At 44.4% G+C, this 22,370-nt stretch overlaps 1 protein-coding gene and 1 long non-coding RNA gene across 5 annotated transcripts in view; one reads left to right on the forward strand and one right to left on the reverse strand.

Moving 5' to 3' along the window:
* Nucleotides 1–22,370, reverse strand: part of LOC101942751 (transmembrane protein 255A) — a 54,105-nt gene that overhangs the window by 30,560 nt on the left and 1,175 nt on the right. For all 4 annotated transcript variants that reach the window (XM_042851087.2, XM_008169029.4, XM_065579170.1 and 1 more), the window contains exons 2-3: nucleotides 18,312–18,454; nucleotides 6,922–6,984 (exon numbers count right to left, since the gene is read on the reverse strand). In XM_042851087.2, coding sequence (XP_042707021.1) covers nucleotides 6,922–6,984; nucleotides 18,312–18,454 — 206 coding nt within the window. The remainder of the gene's footprint in view (nucleotides 1–6,921; nucleotides 6,985–18,311; nucleotides 18,455–22,370) is intronic.
* LOC135978130 (uncharacterized) lies at nucleotides 495–12,022 on the forward strand. Its single transcript, XR_010595566.1, has 2 exons — nucleotides 495–2,065; nucleotides 11,498–12,022. It is a non-coding gene; the product is annotated as an uncharacterized LOC135978130 (long non-coding RNA).

The raw sequence follows: 22,370 nt of genomic DNA on the forward strand, positions 1-22,370 counted from the left end.
ATGCTACGAAAAAGTTTGAGAACCTGCTAGCCAGCCCCAGCAGGATGACAGCATCCTGGGAAAGGCTTAAAGTAAATGTTCTACAAGGTCCATGTTAGCCAAGGCACAAACATCTGTATCACAGCTGGGATCCTGAAGCAATAGTTTCTCTTCTCATTTTAGCTGATATTAGGGCAGTGGTTCCCAAACTTGTTCCGCCGCTTGTGCAGGGAAAGCCCCTGGCGGGCCTGGCCAGGCCGGGACGGTTTGTTTACCTGCCGCGTCTGCAGGTTCAGCTGATTGCAGCTCCCAATGGCCGCGGTTCGCTGCTCCAAGCCAGCGGGAAGCGGCGCGGGCCGAGGGACGTACTGGCCGCTGTTTCCAGCGGCTCCCATTGGCCTGGAGCAGCGAACCGCGGCCACTCGGAGCCGCGATCGGCCGAACCTGCGGACGCGGCAGGTAAACAAACCGGCCCGGCCTGCCAGGGGCTTTCCCTGCACAAGCAGCAGAACAAGTTTGGGAACCACTGTATTAGGGGAATGTTGATTAATCTTGTTTCCCTGTCATTTACGGCTTCTCATATCTATGGCTTGGATCCTTTTGTTACTGGATGAAAAATAAATCTCTTGTTTTATATTACCCCGTTGGAGAGGTGCTTGAAAATAAAGCCATAAGGAATAAAGAGGGTGATCGGCCCCCACCCTCAGATACACTGCATTAAAATACTTTTGCGTATGAAGCCTGAGAAGTTGATCATGTTTCAGTTACAATCTGCCGCCCCACTTCCATCACCTAGATTACTCAGTGACACTGCTCTATAAATACCTGATGGACATTTCACCTATTTTTTTTTCTTTCTAAAACACACGATTGTTTCCAGAAGGTTTTTCGGTTTGAATCACTCTATGGGATTGGCACCTCCGCTAGCCCTCCATATAAATCACGCCACATCATTTGGCTTTAAAATAAATATTGGAACTGATTTTAGATTGATTGCTTAAATACAGTAAGGCCAAAACCAAATTGTGCATCACCCCTCAGAAAAGTGACTTATTCAAAATGATTTCAAATACAGTATGGTAGGAGCACAGGGAAGACACGGGGCTTGATCGTATAGCGTGCTGAGTACCCTGGCCCAGTCCAGCTAAGTACTCAAGTACGCACTTAACTTTAAGCACTTGAGTAGTTCCACTGAGTTTAAGGGACAATGCACATGCTTAAAGTTAAGCTGGTGCTTAAATATTTTCCTGGATTGGGCCAGAGTGCTCCCATGTGCTAATTTTTGCTTCTTAAAGACAGCCCAAAAGAGTTGTTTAAATTTTTTCTTTCTTGCTTGTTTTTTTACCTTAAAAATATCAGGGCTGACAGCACTGGTTTCCCTTGGTTTTGCTGGAGGACTTGCTGGGGTTCTCCAAGGATGTACATTGTTATCTCTCAAACCTCAGCTGACGGGATGGGATGTCTGTTACAGCTGCCCCCCTGCTGGATTCTGAGTGCCCCCCCCCCCCCATGGAACTGACCAAAGTCACAGCCTGGCCCTGCTCATGGGAATGGCTTGTGCAGACTGACTGGAGCCATTGCTCTGATCAGGGAGGGGGGGGCTTTTTCGCTCCTTTGTCTAGCTTCTTTGTTCGGACCTGGCTCGGTGTAGGGGGCTCTGCCCAGGTATGCGAGACCTAAAGTGGCCACATAGCTGAGCATATGAGTCATACCTGTGACTCAGAACTTGCCCAGACATGTCCCGTGCCTACCTGCAGTTTCCCTGCCTTCTCTCCTCCCCTGGATTAAGGGGAACCAATCAAAGTTACTGGCGGGAAACTGCCTGAGTTTGCCTATAAAACCAGACATTTTCTGATCAGACGCCCGGAGAAGGTCCTTGCTTTGCCACCTGGTCTGATCAGCTAGGGGTTTTTGGGGGGCCCTCTCCCCGCTCTCGTTTGTTTTTGAGCGTACCCCCGTTTTTAAACTCCCCTCCCACGAACAACGCATTTGTGCCTGGAGATCTCCTGATTATTGTAAGCGAATCGAGTCCTCTCTGCGTCCTCTGATGCTGAAACTGCTGTTCCTGCTGCTGCTTTGGGGATTGGTAAGGAAAAACCTCTTGCACACCCCCCTTGTTCTGGCTGCTGGCTTCCTTTCCCCAGCAGGCAGACCCAAGCTAACTCCTTGGTCTGTATCTGTAATCTGCTTCTATCTCCGCAGCGCCTTTGCTGCTAGAAATAAGCCTGCTTGCAGCCACCACTAGTTAAACACCCCCCCCCCCCCCCCCCGTTGAAGCTGTATCCTGGGCACACACCACTCCGCCCTCTGGAACTACCCCTAGTATAAGGTGCACCCATTAGGTTAGATTTAGCCTTTAGTCTAGATCAATTGTAATTTCATTTTGTATAGTTGTGGTTAAGTTAGGTTTAGAAAATTGCTTGCATTGTACTCTGTAAATTAGGCTTAAAGAATTGTTGCACTGTGTCTGTTACTTGCTAATTTGTGTAGCCTTGGTTAAGTTAAATCATAGATAAGATTTTGCTGTGTTCTGTATAATTGTCTCTCTGCTGTTTAAACTTGCAGCCTGTCTGCTCTCTGTCTCCCTAAGTTTAAATCTGCCTCTTCCCTCTCTGCTCCACCACCTGCTCCTCTTCCCCCATCCCCCAACCTCACTCCTCTACCACTGCCTTTCTCTCTCTCTCTCTTTTAATCCCTTCCCCCACGTGCTCACCACACTCCTGCTGCTGCCAAACCTCAATTGTATTACTGAAGTTTAGCATAAAACCCCATTGGTTACCCTTTTTCTCTCTAACACATCTCACATTTTACATTTAACCACTGTGACGTATTTTTACCTAGAGTTGTTGGTTATTTAACACATTTTACCCATAACTGTTAGTTGGTTATATGCTGCTGTGACACACCCTTTACATAGGAACTGTTAGCTACCTGTTACATTTATACTTCAGTGTTAATTGGTTACCAACTGTATTGTACCCCACTATTGAACCCCCCATCCTATTTACTAAAAGAAACCCCTCCCCAATTGTCTACCTTAACAAACCCCATACCCCTCACTATTAAATTTTCCCTGTTTTTGCATTTTCTTAATAAAGTTTATTTTGCACCCCACCAGTGCAGTAGTTGTCCCCCAAGATCCCCTACCTGCTGGCAGGGTCAGGAGGACTTGCTGGGGTTCTCCAAGGATGTACATTGTTATCTCTCAAACCTCAGCTGACGGGATGGGAGAGGGAAGATGTTCATTCTTTAACAAAGGCTTCCTTTCTCCAAAGAATTAGTCAGGCATTGGAGTTAAATGGATATAAGCAAAAGGGAAACATAATTTTGAGAAGCCTGACTAAAAATCCCTTCCCTGCCCAACTTTTCCCTCTCATTGCTCTTGTGATACCATTTCACTATTTCTCCAAATACCACAGCCTTGCAGGCTACATAGGACCTGAATTTACAAACAAGAAGTAACTTTTTGTGAAAACGATTTGTTCAGGCCTTTCCTACATGACAAACAAGAAGGAAGAGAGAAAAAAGCGGGGCACAAGCCCATTTCCCCCCCTTTTTGCAGGTGTCACCTGAGGTGCATAAAGTGCTTTGAGATGCTGGTATGTGAGGTGCTACAGGGAAATCTTATGGCCATTACCCTGGTACCCTGCTTTCCTGAACATTAAGAGGTGAGGAGGAGGAAGACGGCAGGGAATTAATGTGTAGGTTTTCTGTTGTGAATAGGTACAATTGTGGGTTCAGGTAGTTCCCACATAAATACAGTTCTGTTCCAAGTTCCATCCTGACCTTCCACTCCGACACCTTTTCAGTTGCTCAAAACTTAAACTTTCTCAAAACAACTCCTGTGGGGCTCATGTTTTCCATGCTTCATCTCAGTTTACTTTTTTTTTTTTTAAGTTTCAAGAAGTTCAGTACTGCAGATTGGAGTTATTCAGTGAAAGGAGTGGTCATTTCCCATACATTCCTCAGATAAGCTGCATTCACACTGCTAACAACAGAAGAAACAACAGTGTTTCAAGCTATGAGCATTTCGAATTGCAAGTGTGGAACATTCATGGCAAATTTCTCTAAATTTTCTCATGCATAATCACTTCTCATGCAAATCTAAATGGCTAAGGCACAAAATGAGTTACAGCTAGACATAAAAGGGAATAAGACGACATTCTATAAATACATTAAGATAAAAAGGAAGACAAGGAAAGTGTAGGTCCTCTAATTAGCAAGGAAAGAGAGCTAATAACTGATGACATCACAGAGGCTGAGGTGTTCAATGCTTATTTTGCTTCAGTCTTCACTGAAAAGGTAAATTGTGACCAAATGCATAACATAATTAATATTAACAACAGAGGGGAAGAATACAAGCCAAAATAGGGAAAGAACAGGTTAAAAATATTTAGATAAGTTAGATGTATTCAAGTCGGCAGGGCCTGATGAAATTCACCTTAGGGTACACAAGGAACTAGCTGAAGCAATCTCCGAACCGTTAGTGATTATCTTTGAGAACTCATGGAGGATGGGTGAGGGCCCAGAGAAGGGCAAGCCATCCCTATCTTTAAAAAGGGGAACAAACAGGACACAGGAAATTACAGACCAGTCAACCTGGAAAGATACTGGAACAAATGATTACAAACTCAATGTGTAAGCACCTAGAGGATAATAGGGTTATTAGTAATAACCAACATGGATTTGTCAAGAACTAATCATTACAAACCAACCTCATTTTCTTCTTTGACTGGGTTACTGGCCTAGTGCATAGGGGGATAACTGCAGACATCATATAGCCTGATTCTACTAAGGCTTTTGACAGTTCCACTTGACATTCTCATAGGCAAACTTGGGAAATGGGTACCAGATGAAGTTACTATAAGGTGGGTGCACAAGTGTTTGAAAGATCATACTCAAAGAGTAGTTATCAATGGTTTACTGTCAAACTGGGAGGGTGTATCAAGTGTAGGGTGACCAGATGTCCCTATTTTATAGGGACAGTCCTGATATTTGGGGCTTTTTCTTATATAGGTGCCTATTATCCCCCACCCCCTGCCCCGATTTTTCACACTTGCTTTCTGTGGGCTCCAGCAGCAGTCAAGTCCTGGGTCTGGTACTATTCAATATTTTCATTCATGACTTGGGTAATGGAGTAGAGAGTACACTTATAAAATCTGCAGATGATACCAAGCTGGGAGGGGTTGCAATCACTTTGAAGAACAGGATGAGAATTCAAAATGACCTTGACAAATTACAGAACTGATCTGAAATCAACAAGATGAAATTCAATAAGGTCAAGTTTGAAGTATTCCAATTGGGAAGGAAAACCAACAAACGTACAACCACAAAATGGGGAATAACTGGCTAGGCAGTAATAGTGCTGAAAAGGATTGGTGGGGCGAGTTATAGTGGATCACAAATTGAATACGAGTCAACAATGTGATGCAGTTGGAAAAAAAAAGGCTAATATTCTGGCGTCCTGTAACAGGGTTGGCTGCCTCCTGAGCTGCCCCTTGTGGCCAGAAGTCACTCTGCAGTGCCCTGCCCTTTCTTCAGTCCCCAGGTAATTCGGGTTGTGAGTTCAAGCCTTGAGAGGGCCACTTAGGGCTCTGGGGCAAAATCAATATTTGGCCCTGCTAGTAAAGGCAGTTCTATGAGATAAGTATATCTCCATATTAACTCTATTGTACTCAGGTAATTCAAAGAATCCTCTCAAGGGGTCCCATTTATTTAGTCTCTAGGTGCACACTGACCCTCCAGCCCACCCCTAGTTCAGTCTCTCTCTCCTGGTTGTCCAAAATAACACAAAGCCTTTGAAAACAGAACTCAAACTCTCACAGGCTTCATCCCAGTTCCAGCTGGGCACAGCCCTTCCTCCCTGAGGATCTGTCTGTCTGCTTCCCAGTACCTCCTGCCTGGAGTTTGTCCTTCTCCACAGGCTTTCGCAGCTGATGTCTTTCACTTGGTGACTCTGGGCCCTGCAGGAGCCTTCTACTACTCCCTGAAGTGTCTAAAGGCGCAACTGCAGTTTCCTAAGCTTGTCCCGCTTCGCTGCAACTTCCTGCTCCTTTTACACTGGAATCACCTGATTCCTCTCACCTGGCTCATTCTGTAAAGACTTAGGTCCATGGACAAGCCACCCTGTTAATACTTGTAACAGGCAAGGCGCCGACTCCATGGGGAAAAATTGGTGGGTGCTCTACACCCACCGGCAGCTCCCCGCCCCACCGCCCAGCTCACCTCCGCCTCCTCCCCGACCGTGCCGCGTGCCCGCTTTTTCCCCCTAGCTCCCAGTGCTTGCGCCACAAAACAGCTGTTTCGCGTGGTTGGGAGGGAGGGGGGAGGAGGGGGAACACGGCGTGCTTGGGGAAGAGGCGGAGGCGAGCTGGGCGGTGGGGATTTGGGGAAGGGGTCCAATGGGGCAGGGAGGGGGCGGAGTTGGGGTGGGGACTTTGGGGAAGGGGTTGGAATGGGGGCGGGGTGGGGAATGGGTGGAGTCGGGGTGGGGCCGAGGGTGGCGCAAGCACCCATCAGTGCCAGGGAAAGTTGGTGCCTATGGTAACAGGAGCGTCATATGTAAGGCACCAGCAAAGCAGAAGTTTTACCTAAGGAAGGACTGCGGGTTCCAGACTTAAAGAGTATTTTCGGTTTATCTCTTTATTCTGGGTTTTTGGGCCAGATCCTCAGCTGGTAACATCAGAGCAACTCTACTGACCTCAATGGAGCGACAGTGAATTACAGCAGCTGAATAACTGGCCCTTTAAACTTAACTACAAATGAGACAAAGACATGGAAGTTCATTCATTACTGTTCAGCAAGTCTACAAAAATGTAAGGCTGACAAACGCGCTACTCTAGTGCTAGGCAAACACATTCTAGCACTTTCAAAACAAGGGTTTATTACTATTCTTTAGGTAATTTTTTAAATAAATTAGCTACACACAGATACTGAACTTACCATTTGTCTTTTGTTTTCTATCAAGTTTGATCCAATTATTCCAAGAAATGACCCAAAACCAAGCTGAAAAGCAACATATTGCAAATGTTTATATAGGGAAGATACCCAACATAGTTAGCATACACACAGAGTAGGGTTAGACCCAGAAGCAACAAAAAAATGCATTTCAAACACATTCCTCTTCGTACAAGAGGCCCAAACTTAAAATCTCATGCAGCTGAAGAAAATAAATGCAGGAATCACATTAGTGGTGTAATGCTTCTAATTCTTCCTACCTGAAATTGCCGAGTACACAATTTACATGGCAATAAAAATTACTTCAAGCATATAAAAATAAAAATATATGTGTGTGTGTGTGTGTGTATCCCTATAGATAACGTTTAGAAATGGGAAAATGGATGCAAGATGAGAATTTGGATTGCTGGTCTTCTTGGAAAAAGGTTGGCGCACTCAGGCCCCCCTCCAGCAAACATTTATGCACGCAAGTAACTTTACGTATGTGGAGTAGACCCCATGGAAATCAATGGGACAACGCAATAAATGTTTGCAAGATCTGGGTCTAAGTGACTGTACCAAGGATCACCAAAATCTTAAGTTAAACAATGAGACTGTTAGTCATTAGAAGTAAATGTTTGTATTTATTGCACTGACATTCATATTAGCACTCATTTAACTTCTTCCATTCCTGCCTCATTTAAAGGGGTGTCACAAGATGCTTTTGAGGACAATTAACAATAATCCTAAAGCAAACTATTAGAAAATAATTTCACTGTACTTCGTCAGCATAATATCTCAGTACAACAGATCCTACTGGGCCTGGTTTATATAGTCTGTTTATTAACCTACTGATGGAATGCTATTGATCCTCTTATTAAATCTGAAAACCCAACTGATCAGCTGTTGTAGGTTTTGAGGATTTTGGTCTAGATGCTGGTAGTAGCTACCAAGAAATAAAACAGGGAAGAGTGTCCCTGAATGACCACGTTAGAATGATTCAAGGAACAGAGTCAAGTAGCTTGTGATCTACATTTAGGTTCTGGAAAAGGAAAATTTGTTTTATACAATCTATCTTAATAGAAATGTCCATGAAATTTAGCCAACACAAAGTGAATGAAAACAGATGTTTGCATTTAAATCCTTCCCTGCTTTGTTTGCAACCCAAATACTTCAGTATTATTGTGTAATGCAAAAGAACCAGAAAATGAAACTGACTGGTCTATTTTCATTGTCCAAACTGAGCAAAAAGGATTCAAACAGCAAAACTCACAAAAATCAAATTACAGTTTTTAAATTATTTCAACATAGGAATCTATGGCATGATTAGCAACAAAGCTGTAGATATCACTTTTCGCCTGACAGCATTTAAGCAGCAGGGCAAGATGGTTTGGTAGGTATCTAGAGCAGATATTAAAGAAAACTCTTGAATGTGTCTGTACAAAACTGACATGACCTACATTTAAAGAGAAATGTGCACTTGGCTGTAGAGAATAGCCACAAACCAAAAGGTGAAATGCAATAATAATTAAATCTGAAACGTATGAATGAAATCTGTGCAGGTGGAGCCAGGGCCGGCTCCAGGGTTTTCGCCGCGATCAAGATCTGCAGCAGCCCTGCCACCGCCGCTTCAGTCTTCGGCGGCAATTCGGCGGCTGGTCCTTCGCTCCCAGAGGGAGTGAGGGACCTGCCGCCGAAGAGCCAGAGGTGCCACCCCTCTCCGTTGGCCGCCCCAAGCACCTGCTTGCTGGGCTGGTGTCTGGAGCCGGCCCTGGGTGGAGAAGTAACAGTGTCCATAGGTCTGTCCACCCAGTATAGCGGGGTGGACAGAAGAATACTTTATTGATATTTACTAGACTTCATTCATCACCAAAAGAAAAGACAACTCAGTGAACCTGAGTTATACATTGGTGGCTACATTCAGTGAGGGAAAGAACAAAACAACCAAAGCTGTGTTAGTACTGTAAGAAAGAGATGGCATTTAGGGTGGCATTGGAATCTGCTTTCACATCAAAAGAGTACATAGCTTCCCTGAATGGCCTTTTACGCATACATCTGGATGTAATATTAAGACATCTCAGTAAGCATTTTTCTATGTGTGGCCTCCACAAAAACAGTCACATTTCCAAACCCAGCTGTCCTGCAGATCAAGTCTCATGATATTTGGTGGTGCTTTTTCTTTTTAAACTCCCAGCTCCTGGACTCATGTGATCACATGATAATTTCAGCTTTCCTTAAACCAAACAAAAAGGTTTCTAGCGCTCAGTTGTGGAGAAAAGCTTGAAATTATGAAATCTGAAGTCTCTAAAACCCAAAGACAAATAGAAAGAACTCAAATTTATAACTTAAAAAAAAATCATAGTTTTTAAGCCAAGCTTGTAATTTTTGGGGCCTGGCTTATGATTTTTGAATACATGGGGATGGCAATCTTGACTACACCCACCAAATACTCCCTTAAATATCTTTCACTCCAATTCTCTGCTCACACGTTAACTTGAATTTAAGGTACAAGAGGAAAAACACACCAACAAAAAGTCTTATCCCCAAAACATCATCATAAGAATCTGCTATCCAGAGCAATGTCATGCACAAGGCACACTGGCAAAAATAGGTAGGGTCCCTAGGAGACATAATGTAAAAAGGCAAGAACTTAGCTAGTTTTGCTAAACACTAAAATTAACCCCAGATATCTTGATGTTGATTTATGCATTTTATGAATGCATAACTACTAGCAAGAAAAGCGTGAAGTGTCAAGTAATAATTTCTGTGATTTCCCATTTTGATGGTGTTCTTCTGGAGCGGGGGTATCTGAAATGTAACCACCTGAACAGTGGGAGGATGGTTTTGAAAGGGAAATACGGAAGCCTGTTCACTAAAATGCATTACAAGAAGGATAGTCCAGGACTTAAGGCACTCGCCTGGGACACAGGAGATCTGGATTCCATTCCTTGCTCCGCCACAGACTTCCCATGTGACCTTGGGCATATCACTTAGCCTCTCTGTGCCTCAGTTCTCCATCTGTAAAATAGTTCCCTGCCTCAGAGGGGTGTTGTGAGGATAAATTCATTAAAAGATTGTAAGGTGCTCAGACATTGTAGTGATGGGGGTCAGATAAGGTGCTACAGTAGTAATAATGAGTATGATAGATAAGAGATTTGCTCTCAGTTTGTGCTCTTATCTGATTCCCCTGTCATGATTTCTCTTCTCTTAGCACAAATAATTAATATTTTATTAGAGTAGCAAGAAACAACTGCACGCACTAAGTTCTTTTTTTATTGTTTGTTTTTGTTTTTCAGACCTGGTCATGCAACTTTTTACAGACATGCAAATTTTTTTGGGGGGTGCTGCAGGGGTGTGAGGGCTCCGGCTGGGGGTGCAGACTCTGGGGTGGGGCAGAGGATTGGCGTGCAGGGTATGAGGGTTCTGGGGTGGGGCTGGGGCAGAGGGGCTCAGGGCTGGGGCAGAGGATTGGGGTGCAGGGTGTGAGGGTTCTGGGGAGGGGCTGGGGATGAGGGGTTTGGGATGCAGGAGGGTGCTCAGGGGCTATGGCGGGGAGAGAGGACTCCCCCCCCCAGCTCTCTCCCCCCACAGCAGAAGCACCTGGGCTTGGGGGAAGAGGCGCCTCTCCTCACCACGGTAGCTCTGGGGTTGGGGCTGCAGGATAGGTGCTCCTCCCCCAGCCCAGGCCGGGCCGCCCCGGCTGCAGCTGGGGCCGTGCCACTCTGGCCATGCCTGGGGCCACACCGCCCCAGCAGGTCTGGATGACCCATCCACGGCTGGGTCTGGGCCACTCCGGCCGTGCTTGCGGCCAGCCCGGGCCACACCGCAGCAGAGCTGGGGCCAGGGAGGGGCACCCCACGCTCCAGCAGGTTGGGAGCCAGGCTAGGTAGGGGCCAGGGGGAGCGGCACCCCTTCCCTGGCTGTGGCAGGTCCCTGGGTGGGTTCCTTGAGCTCCTGCGCAGCACTAAATAGACTACTGTGTGGCCACGCAGCTTACAGGGAACTTAGGGGGTGACTGCAGATAGTTTTAAATATGACAGGAGGAATCTGTCTTAAAAGGAGCCAATATGGACCTTCTTGCTACACATGCCAATGTTATCTCAAAAATTCGGGCCTACATGAACCCAGAAGCAATGGAAGAACTGTTGGTCAGCAAGGCGCAATCAGGAGAAAAGGCCTCGGGGAAAAGGAGGTTGTGAATTTTATCTAGATTAAGGCTGAACATAAGGGTGAACTGTCTCAAAGTGGTTTTTTTAGCTAAAGTCACTAATTGGCCATGACATCATACACTTGTTAAAGGGTGCAAAAAGAGTTAAGAATTTGAAGGTTCTTTGTCAGACCCTACCTGAACATGCTGGAGCATGCCAGAATGAGATGGTTTTCCCTAGGTCTGGCCATTTTGTAAGCAGACTGATCACATGCTTATGAATACTTTGTTACTGTGTTGGGTGTAGAGCAATTGTATAAAATAATCATTTGGACTTTGGACTTAAGAAAGGAATTTATGGCTAAATTAGTATCTGGCAATCTCCCATATTAATATTTCCATTATTAATTTCCATTATTAAAAATTCCAACAAAGGGTCCCCCCTCCAGACCCTTGGAACACCTGACCATGATAAGGAGAAGAAAGAAGAGGACACGGGAGGATACGTTCAGTGAGAGCCTGCAAGCCAGTGCTGCATTAGACTGGGAGCAGAGGGCCTGGAGGGTGAATATTGCAGAAGGAATGGACAGGGAAAGAGCAGACAGGAGAAAGCCCCAGGAGTCGCAGAGTGAGATGCACCAGGACATAATGGGGCTTCTCCGGAAGCAAACACAGATGCTGCAGAGTCTTGATGACCTACAGGTCCAACAATCACAGGTTTGCCTCCCTTTGCAGTCATTGGAGAACTCCATTTGAGCATCTCCCTACCCATCCAGCTCCCAACATTCCACATGGCATCATGGGCTGCAACCCTACCCTTACTCCTCCACACTGCGGGCCAGTAAGGACAACCACTGCTTCACATACCCTGACCTGTAAGAGCCACGGTTGCTGTATGTGTAGCCAATATGAACTGAACCGGACAGGAGTGCTCTTTCCTCTTGTTAAGTTCTGTTAATTTATTTCACAAGTTTTTATTGTATTTGTTTTTTTAATTGCACGTTGGAATTTTGCACTGGTTGTGATATGCAATAAAATCTATTTTTTGGTAAATAATTCATCTTTATTACTTCACAGCATATGCTGCAAAATGCCAAGCGCTACTGAAAGCGCCCACAACTTGTTATTGTATAGGGTGCCAGAACTCTCAGAATCAGTGACAAACACAGAGTAATAATTATGAATATACAACAAGCACTGCAAAATTAATAGGTGCATTACCAGACAGGATTATATTCATAAATGTACACCAAGCACCACACAATTCCTAACAGCCCCCAGAACTGCAGGGCCAGGCAGAGCACAGTTCACCACACCACATTACTGCAGCTGACAGTCAAAAAGCTCTTTCAAGATCTCCTCAGCTGCATAGCTGCATGTTGAGCTCTCCTAATAGCCCTGGTGTCTGGCTGTGCAAACTCACCAGGCAGCTGCTCCACCTCAGCCCTCCACCTTGGCAGTAACTTTTACCCCTTTGCCTCACAGATACTGGGCAGGATACAACACGAAGCTATAACCATTCGGATATTTTTCTCACTGAGATCCAGTCTGGTGAGTAAACAACGCCAGCGCCCCTTCAATCTACCAAACACACATTCAACTGTCATTCTGCACCTGCTGAGCCGGTAGGCGAATCTTTCCTCGGTGCTGTTGAGGTGGCTGGTGTACGGCTTCATGTGCCAGGGGAGCAAGGGGTAGGCAGGGCTCCTCAGGGTCCTTATTGGCATTTCAACATCCCCAATGGTAATCCGCTGGTCGGGAAAGAATGTCCCTGCTCACAGCTTTCTGAACAGTCTTGTGCTCTTAAAGATGCGAGTGTCTTCCCTGACCAGCCCACACTGATGTTGGTGAAGCATCCCTGATGACTAAGGCTAAGATTTTGTCATGGATATTTTTAGTAAAAGTCACAGATAGGTCACAGGCAAAAAAGAAAAATTCACGGAAGCCGTGACCTGTCTGTGACTTTTACTAAAAATATACCTGACAAAATGGGGATCTGCAGGTCCCCACACCACCTGAAGCGGGGCAGCTGGGCAGGGGCTAGGAGCCACATGCAGCTGCTGGGGTACCACTGCTACCGGGAGCTGCAGGGGTTCCCCCTGCTGCCCGGGGCGGCTGGAATCTGCGGCGGTTCCCCTGCCACGGTCAGGAGCTGCAGTGTTCCTCTGCTGCCCGGGGGCTCAGGAGTTCCGTGACTTCCGCAACCTCCGTGACTAAATTGTAGCCTTACCGATGACCCACCAACCCTTGCATAACCACAGAAAAGTAGCCCTTCCTGTTGAGGTACTCTGTGGCAAGGTGGGCTGGTGCCAAAACAGATGGCAGACATATCCCTATTGCCTCGCCGCAGTTCAGGAACCCCGTTCCTGCAAATCCATCCACTATGTCCTGCACTTTAATGGCCCCCCACACTTGCATGGCAACAGCCCCCATTGTGGATTTCCCACTGACTAGTAGCAATCCAGCACTGCCAACTTTCGCCGAGTTACCGTCACTCTTCTTAACTGTCAGTGCAGCTGTCATTCTGGTGTCCCTGCGCTGGCGGGCTGGGGTGAGCTCGGCACACAGATCCAGGAATGTGGCCTTTTGCATCTGAAAGTTTTGCAGCCACAGCTTGTCATCCCAAACTTGCCTTACAATGTGATCCCACAAGTCAGTGCTTGTTTCTTGGGCCCAGATGCAATGCTCAACTGTCTGCAACTTCTCCGTGAATGCCACCAATAACCTTGAATTGGTTTTCACCGTGTCCCACAACAAACTGTCCTCCACAAAATCATCACGTCCCCCACTGCTCTGCTTCTTCTTGTGGCTTTGCAAATACCAGGGGATCATTTGTCCTGTGTTTGCAACGTTGCTGACAGTAGTGCAGAGCTGTGCAGGCTCCATGCGTCTGTCAGGATGGCAGACAGTGAGAAGTGCCACACAAAAATGATGGGATAGGGATGGCATTAGGGTGACCAGATGAGAGGAAGAAAATATCAGGACACATGAGGGGGTGGGGGGGCAGTGTCCGCCAATGGAGCAAAAAAAAAAAAAAAAGCCGTCAGAGCGAAATATCGGGACAAATTGCGTCCCGAACAAAGATCGGTCGGGATGCGGGACAAACACCTAAATATCGGGACAAATTGCATCCCGACCAAAGATCAGTCAGGATGCGGGACAAATACTTAAATATCGGGACGTCTGGTCACCCTAGATGGCATTATGGGATAGAGAAAGTTGCATGATGGGAACGTGACCTCTTGTTCCCAGTCTCCTCTGTGTGAGTTGTTTCTGTCCCACAATGCATTGCCAACATTTCCCAAAACACAGTGCCCTGGATCATAGCAAGTTGCACACTGGGTTGCCTACCCACGGTGCACTGCACTGTGCATTGACACAAGCACTCCTGGTGAGTATGCGCAGTGTCCACTCAAGAAGCCAAGTGTGCACATGCATGAGCGATATCCTTACTGCAGCAATCAGAGTTTGTAGTGTAGACATGGCCTCAGATTCTCTTCCCAAATTCAAATCCATTTTCAATCACTAACTGTGGTATGTAACGTAACGGTGCAGACCCACCGCCACGGTGCCTCCTGCTGGTCGTGCTGGGAATTAGCTCTCTTGGACCAGCCGGGTGCCTTTTACTAGCGGTGTCTCACCCGCCGTTATCTCCACTTTCTCCACCGTCTCCACCATCTGGACCCACATCGCTCCCGGATCGCGGTATCCTCTTCGGGACACACTCCTCTGGCTGTGCCCCAGCCCGCTGTCTCCCCCGTTTCGGGAGACAGGCAGTCCTCAGTCCCTCTACTTGCCTCAGCGGCCAACTGCAGTCTCTAGACTAGCCCCTGGCTTCCGGAACAAACTGCAGTCTGGATTTAGGCCACTCTCCTCACTGGCAAGTGGGGGGGAGGAAACCCAGGCCTGCCCGCTACTCTGGGTCCCAGCCCAGTGCTGCTATAGCTGGCAGCCACTTACTGCCCCTCCTCCTATTCCCGCTTCCCACTTTCCCTGGGCCACTTCCCCCGTAGCCCTAGCATGTTCCCTGTCCTTGCTTCAGGGCCTCAGTCTGGCCATGGTCAGCCAAGAGCTCCCCTATTTCTCCGCTACCCTACCCAGCACTGCAGTATCTCCAGTGCTCCTCGGCACAGTTCTTCCCCCTTGTCCTCCAGGGAAACACTGCCTTTGCTCTGCTGAGCAGCCCTTTATATATTGGCTGGGACTTTTCAGTTTGGAAAAGAGATGACTAAGGGGAGATATGATAGAGGTCTATAAAATCATGATTGGCGTGTAGAAGGTAAACAAGGAAGTGTTATTTACTCCTTCTCATAACACAATAAGTGGGGGGGTCACCAAATGAAATTAATAAGCAGCAGGTTTAAAACAAACAAAAGGACGTATTTCTTCCCACAATGCACAGTCAGTCTGTGGAACTCTTTGCCAGAGGATGTTGTGAAGGCCAAGACTATAACAGCATTCAAAAAAGAACAAGATAATTCATGGAGGATAGGTCCATCCGTGGCTTAGCCAGGATGGGCAGGGATGCAAAACCATGCTCTGAAGTATCCCTAGCCTCTGTTTGCCAGAAGCTGGGAATGGGTGACAGGGGATGGATCACTTGATGATTCCCTGTTCTGTTCATTCTCTCTGAAGCACCTGGCATTGGCCACTGTCGGAAGACAGGATACTGGGCTAGATGGACCATTAGTCTGACCCAGTACGGCCATTCTTATGTTCTTAATTTCAGGCACATACTGAAGTCTCACTGAAGTCAATGAGGCTTAAGCACATGCATAAATGCTGTGTTGAACCAGGGCCTATAAACATAAAAGCAATTATAATGGGTGGCTGTGCTTTATTTTTCATATCTGAAGTTATGTCAATAATAACACTTCTACCAGTAGATCTCCAAGTGCTGTACAAAGGAGTAGCATTATCCTCACGTTACACAAAGGGAAACTGAGGCACAGAGAGCAGGCGTGTCTTACCCAAGGTCACCAAGCAGGCCAGTGGCAGAACTGGGAACAGAACCCAGGTTTGCTGAGTCCCAGTCCAGTGCTCTATCCAATAGGCCACACTGCCTCCTGTGAATGCACAAATTAGGCATTCCCAGCAAATAACCCACACAGCCCTCAGTGTCACAAAGGTTAGGCATCCCGCACTACAGCATGACTTTGTGTTGTGTTACCTATATCTCCAAGGCCGGATCCTCAGCTTGCGTAAACGGGCAGGGAAGTCAGTGGAGCTATGCAGATTTACGCCGGCTGAGGATCTGGCCCCAGTCCCTTCTGTTTCCCACGTTAACAGTAAAAAGCAACACAGGGTACATTTTTATTAAAATTCCCACTAAAAGAACAAAAGCCCAAGAAAGTAATAATTTGATTCAGACAAACATCAATTTACACAGTTCTTCATCAGCCACCTTGGTAAACTCTGTTTGCACAGAACAGACAAAATAAAGGAAAGAAAGAAACGAGTACTAAGCAAATCAGTTACTAGAAATACTGTCGACACTGTAGAATAGTGTAAAATCTATTATTACTAACTTCAAACAACATGTAGGACTCCACACAAATTAACTAAGTAGGTGAGATATGACATATAAAAAGCAGTTTTCTTTTAAACAAGACATTGCAATCAGGACACCTGGGTTCCATCTCAGAACTGTTACAGTTCTGCTGCATGACCTAAGACAAATCACTTAACCTCTTTATGTTTCAGTTGCTAATCTATAAAATGGGTATTACTTACTCATAGTCTATAGGCACTTTGAGATTATTGGATTAAAAGTGCTAAATATTATTAATATGTCTCTGTTTAACAACGACTTCCAACAGAAACAACTCTACCTTTGATCTTTGCACAGATCTCCCAGGGACATCAATGGGACTCAGAGTAGAATGTGACCGAATGGGTCCCTTATGGAAAAAAAATCCAGACAGAGCCAAACACTCGCCTGTTTTCAGAAAAAAACTAATTGTTAACTCAATGGTTTGGGGTTTTCCTCTTCTGCCGTGACAGGGGCATTGAATGATCTGCACTTCTGCATGTTCTATTGTAATTCAAATGTGTGAACAAGACTTTCCCAGGCTGCTACAATCAGAATGAAGCCATTCCTCTGGAGCTAGAGAAGCTAGCTTCTTCGGGAAGTCTCATAGCATGTGCATTCCTTCCAGCAGTCTCTTCGAAGGAGTCAGGAGAAACTCCAGAGTGTTGTGAAACCCTGGCTATTTTAAGTATGTACTGGATAACCCAGCAACAGATTACAATGTTCTCATATGCAGAAAGGTACGTGAGGTCACTGCACATTTCCATCCAGCTGATTAACAAACTAACAGGCAGGGATGCAATCTGAAACGTCAGGTGGCCCTGCCTGCTATGCTGAGTATGTTAATTAAATCAGTGCCCTCAAGAATCTGAGTGCCAATGGGAACAGTGAAGGGTTTTTTTTTGCTGATGGAGACATTTTTTCACTGGAGGTACAAACTCTATTGAGATTAACAACACTCCTTGTATAGGCCAAACAGCTGTAAAAAGGTAACAACTTTCAATCGCTAGCAATCAGGTCTGGTTTCCAACCAGTGAACTTCAAGGTGTTTAGGCGCCAAAATCATATTCCCATCACTAAATAAATGGTTTACACTCTATGAATGACTTTCAAGAGGTTAAACATCCCTCTATGATGGAAGCTTATTTTCCCATTTTCATTTTAAAATAGAAATTGGCAAGCTAACTGTTTTGACATCCCTTGTCAAATCTAGCACTAATTTCTTTCCTTTCTTCAGCTGTTCCAAGTTTTTTCCAGTCTGGGGCTGTGATCCAGTAAACTACTTTGAATGTAACTTTATGCACAATTAGTCCCACTGAGCTCATGTGTGTAATGTTTTGCGCCTTGATTTCCCAACTGTTTTTGGCATCTCTCTCTTATTCCACACTGGATGAATCAGACTTATGCAAACTAAAAATGTTTTACAACAAACCATATGTCAGCCAAAAATCACATTTATCTAGAGAATTTGGAGCTGTATAGATCAATGTATTGTTATTGCCCAAGTCTAATTGGAGAAGACCGCAACTTGACTGGATGGGATTTTCACATGGACATGAGGTGGCATATGCAAAATAATAATACATAATAAATGGCAATAAAGTAGCTGAGCAGATGTTAGTATTTAGGAGCGGGTCACCCTTTTATAACATTTGCAGCATTACAAACGACTTTGTAGGCAATAAGTTTTCTAGACCTACCTACGAGTTCTATACTTACAATAACCCCAGGGTAATAACCTCCAACAGTCACATTTTGGGTTCTTGTTGTAGCAGCTAGGCCCACCGTAAGAATTAATACTGACACAATGAGGAGAGTCACAGTTACGTAGAGGGAATTTCTTTTTCTTCTATTGAATGACCCTAAAAACACACATACACAATAGAATTCGCTAATTCCATCTGGGGACAGCAACCATTTCCCAAAGTCCCCCTCCCACCACCACATGCTGCCAAAGCTTGATTTTCTCTCTGACAATGTAATATTCAGCTCTTTTTTATTTCGGTCAGCCATTTCTCGCTTTAGCTGAATATATAAATCACTGTCTGGAATTAAGTTATATCTATCACTGTTTGGATATATAGGGACGGATCTCAGCTGGTGGAAATCTGCATAGCTCATTTGCCTTCAGTGGATTTATGCTGATTTGCACCAGATCTAGCCCTTAATGTCTGTGACAATTCAACTAACAAGGAATATTATTTTATTACTAGTACATGTATTAAATACATTCTTATTTAGTCTATTTGCTTTTGTCAAATTAAACAGCCACCATCCACTTTAAAAGGTGATCTCATCACATGATAATAAATACAGGCATCCACAATCTTTTACAACCATTTTTCCTCATCCCATGGCATAAATATTAAACTATAATTAAGCTGCAGGTATTTTTAGATGCTGTTTGTAAAATGAATTTGTGGATTATTAAAATGTATATAACCTGCCTATAAATACTTAAGATTATGGACTAGATTTTTAAAAAGTAAGTTTAGATATGTATAGGTTGCCTGAAAGCGTGTAAATATAAAGTAATGATTCCATTAGCCAGCAGGAAAACCAGTTGTGATGTTCACACACTATTTTAACCCTGTTTATTCAATGTATATTTTGCAAAGTTTAAATCACTTTGCTAATCAATCCTTCTGATTACATTTTATAAATTATGTAAACAGAGCTGAGTAGAAGTCGAGTCCTGCTGGCAGGATAATATATTTCCCTTGCCTGGCTTTCTGGATTGCGAGTGCTTTTGGGAGCCATCGGGGTGATTCTAAATCTGAGTTATGCGAAGTCTATGGTTCTTAGACTCACCCAAACAGCAACTTCTAAACATTCTAAGGCCTTCCCCAATAGTCTCCATCTGGTATTATAAAGAACCAGCCCAGAGGAGCTGCTAATTCTGCAGGGAGAAGAAAGGACCAGTCTAACAGAGGAGAATCCCACTCTCAAAGCTCCCTAGACAGAGACAAAGGAGAGAAGTGCTGGTCCAGATTCCCCCACACCTTAAAAACAGTGAAACCTATCAGCCTTATGAGACAGCCTTCTGTTCTGAGGCCATATTCCCCAGGCACACCAGCTGTAATCCCAATTCGCCTTTCTTTCTGGTTTACACACAGATTTTGTATCGATATAACTATGTAGGTTAGGGGTATGATTTGTTAGCTAGTTATATTGGTACAACCCTGACTGTGGGTGCAGTTTTATCAATATAAAGGTGCCTTTTAACAGTACAGTTTATTCCCCTTCCCATACAGGAATACCAGTAAAAAACACCTTTATACTAGGAAAACTGCATGCACACAAGAGGGATTGTACTGCTTGAACTCTGCCAATACAGTGAAAGTGGAACACCTTCTGTTTGTAGGCAAACCCTTAAGAAGGCCATCTCCATTAAGCAACCAGTTTTCTGTAGGTCTCTTGAATGGTCACTGACCACTACATTGCATTTCACTGTGTATTAAGAAACTCTTTAAGGTGTATTATAGAAACTCTCCCTCCTTACACACACTGACATCAGGGCAGCCTGATCAACGTCCCATTGCATCAGATGACATCGCTGTACCACACACTTCAATCTCTTGTTGAACAGCCACTGGGATCACAATCTTGTAACTCTACTTGTGCAAGTATTTCTGACTCCCATTGATTTCATTGGGACTGCATATCTAAATAAGGTTTATTCATGTGAGTAAGAGTTGTAGGAGCAAGGAATAATACCAGTAATATTCCGGTTCCAGGCTGATTGAATTAACTTTAGCTGCAGACGTCATGGTCAGTTATCATGAGGAGCGACAGCCAGCCAGCTACAAATATTTGGCCCTTAGCTCTGCATACCCCTCGTCAGTTATTTTTCCTGTAGTTTCACCATTCCTCCCGCTGACATCGCCCGCCCCATCCCGAGCCATCAACTTCAGCAAACTCCTTTAACTTTTTTAAAGCACAGTCTGAAAGTGCAGCTAGGGAAAAGTTCCATTTCAGAACTAACACAATTTGCTACTGTGGTAGGGGGACGAGTTCCGCTCCAGGATGGATGCTCAATCCTCCTTTGTTAACGTTATTGATTTGTTTTCTATTTCTGAAACCCTGTGAAAAAATGCCTTGAAAGATTGGCAAAAACTCAGGGAAATAATGCCTCATGAGATAATAGCATGAGACTGGGGAGACCATCTCTAGTACAAGTGCTTACCCAGGCTAACGCTAACTAACAAAGAACAGGTACAAAACTGCTTATAAAAGGAAAAAAAAAAAAAAGATTTCAAACAGCTTCCCCTAAAGCCACTTCCTTCAAAGATTGTCAAAGTGGCTCCTAATATCCAGGCCAGATCTTATCACCAGGCCCTGGCTTTTACTGGCTACAGGATGAAATTAGTGTGCGTGTGTATAGATGGCTAAGTATTTTTCTGTTTTGTATTTTGCTAAATGTGCCAAATAAGTTAACAATGCAAAATATGCCCTGCTAAAGCATTTAAAATCTGTTGACTCTTAAGGAGAACGTTTTCTTTGTATTTACTGCCTGACAAATATTAAAATGTAGCTTTCCCTAATGCTCCATTGTTTGTATTTTATTTATTAAATCCCAATTTAATTATTTTTATAAATTTACATTCCAGATGGATACCTTAAATTCTCAAAGACTTACAGGTTTAACTTAGCCAAATGGGCAGAGCTTGTGGAAAGAAAAGTTTAAAAAAATGTCATCAACTCTTTTATAAAGAATAACTTAAATTAGTCCTGCATTTTGTCTCATACAGAGTTGCTGTATTAACCAACTTTAATCAACGGTTAATACGCAAGCTAGTTTGAATGTACACTTGAAGTGGTTTATCTATAAAATAGCATACAAGTGTGGTTTGAATGCATGCTTAATTGTTTTGGGAAGGAGAACGGAGGAGTTAGAGATCAGTGCTGTTTGTGTTTGTGTTGTATGTTTTGCTAACATATTTAAAATGTGTCTGTCCTTCAAAAAGATCATCCATTTTAAACCTTAGGAGCGTCCTGGTATTCACAACTCTTTAGTATATAACACACATCCCCACTGGAAGAAACAAGCCAACACCAGTTTCTTAGGTTACTTTTAAAAGTTTAGGGTAGTTTATCTTTATTTATATTGTCATGTGTATATCCTTAGACCATTGACTAAAAAATAAAATGATTATCAGAAGCGGAGAAGATGGCACACAATGAGCACATATTTAACACTGGTTCCTTGGTCATTAAGCCTTTTTACCATTCATTTCCTGTATTGTACTAGTGGTTTTGTGCAATTATTTAATTGAACATAATTGGATTTGTAATCACCGCATTAAAGCATATCTTCCTCTAAAACAAGGAAGAGGCATGAAATATGTATTTATTTGTCATGATTCTCGTAAGGATAAATTCAATACATTGAAAAAATATCTTTCAAAATAGCCAAACGGCCCCATGAATGCATATGGCCAAAAGTGATACCTAGGGGAGGCGGGACGTCTAGTGTGGGCCAGCTTATTGGAAGAAAAGGGGACGGAAAAAGATAAGAGTTATTATCTGGCTCAGGCTCACAATATCTCTAGCGCAAGCTACTTTTACGGCCGTAAGACACTGTCGACTACCTTGTATCCTGAGCTGTGACTCCGGCACAAACACCCTTTCAAACAAACCTCACCCAAAACAGTGTTGATACATTCAGTGGCTCCCAAGAACAAGTCTACAGCATTCCCCAACACTGCAGCACCTGACCCAGAATTAGTGCTTTATTAAAGCATAAAGCAAGACCAGGTAGCGTTCATGATAAATAAA

This window comes from Chrysemys picta, unplaced genomic scaffold (assembly GCF_011386835.1).
Source record: "Chrysemys picta bellii isolate R12L10 unplaced genomic scaffold, ASM1138683v2 scaf133, whole genome shotgun sequence".
In the NCBI taxonomy this organism is placed as follows: Eukaryota; Metazoa; Chordata; order Testudines; family Emydidae; genus Chrysemys; species Chrysemys picta.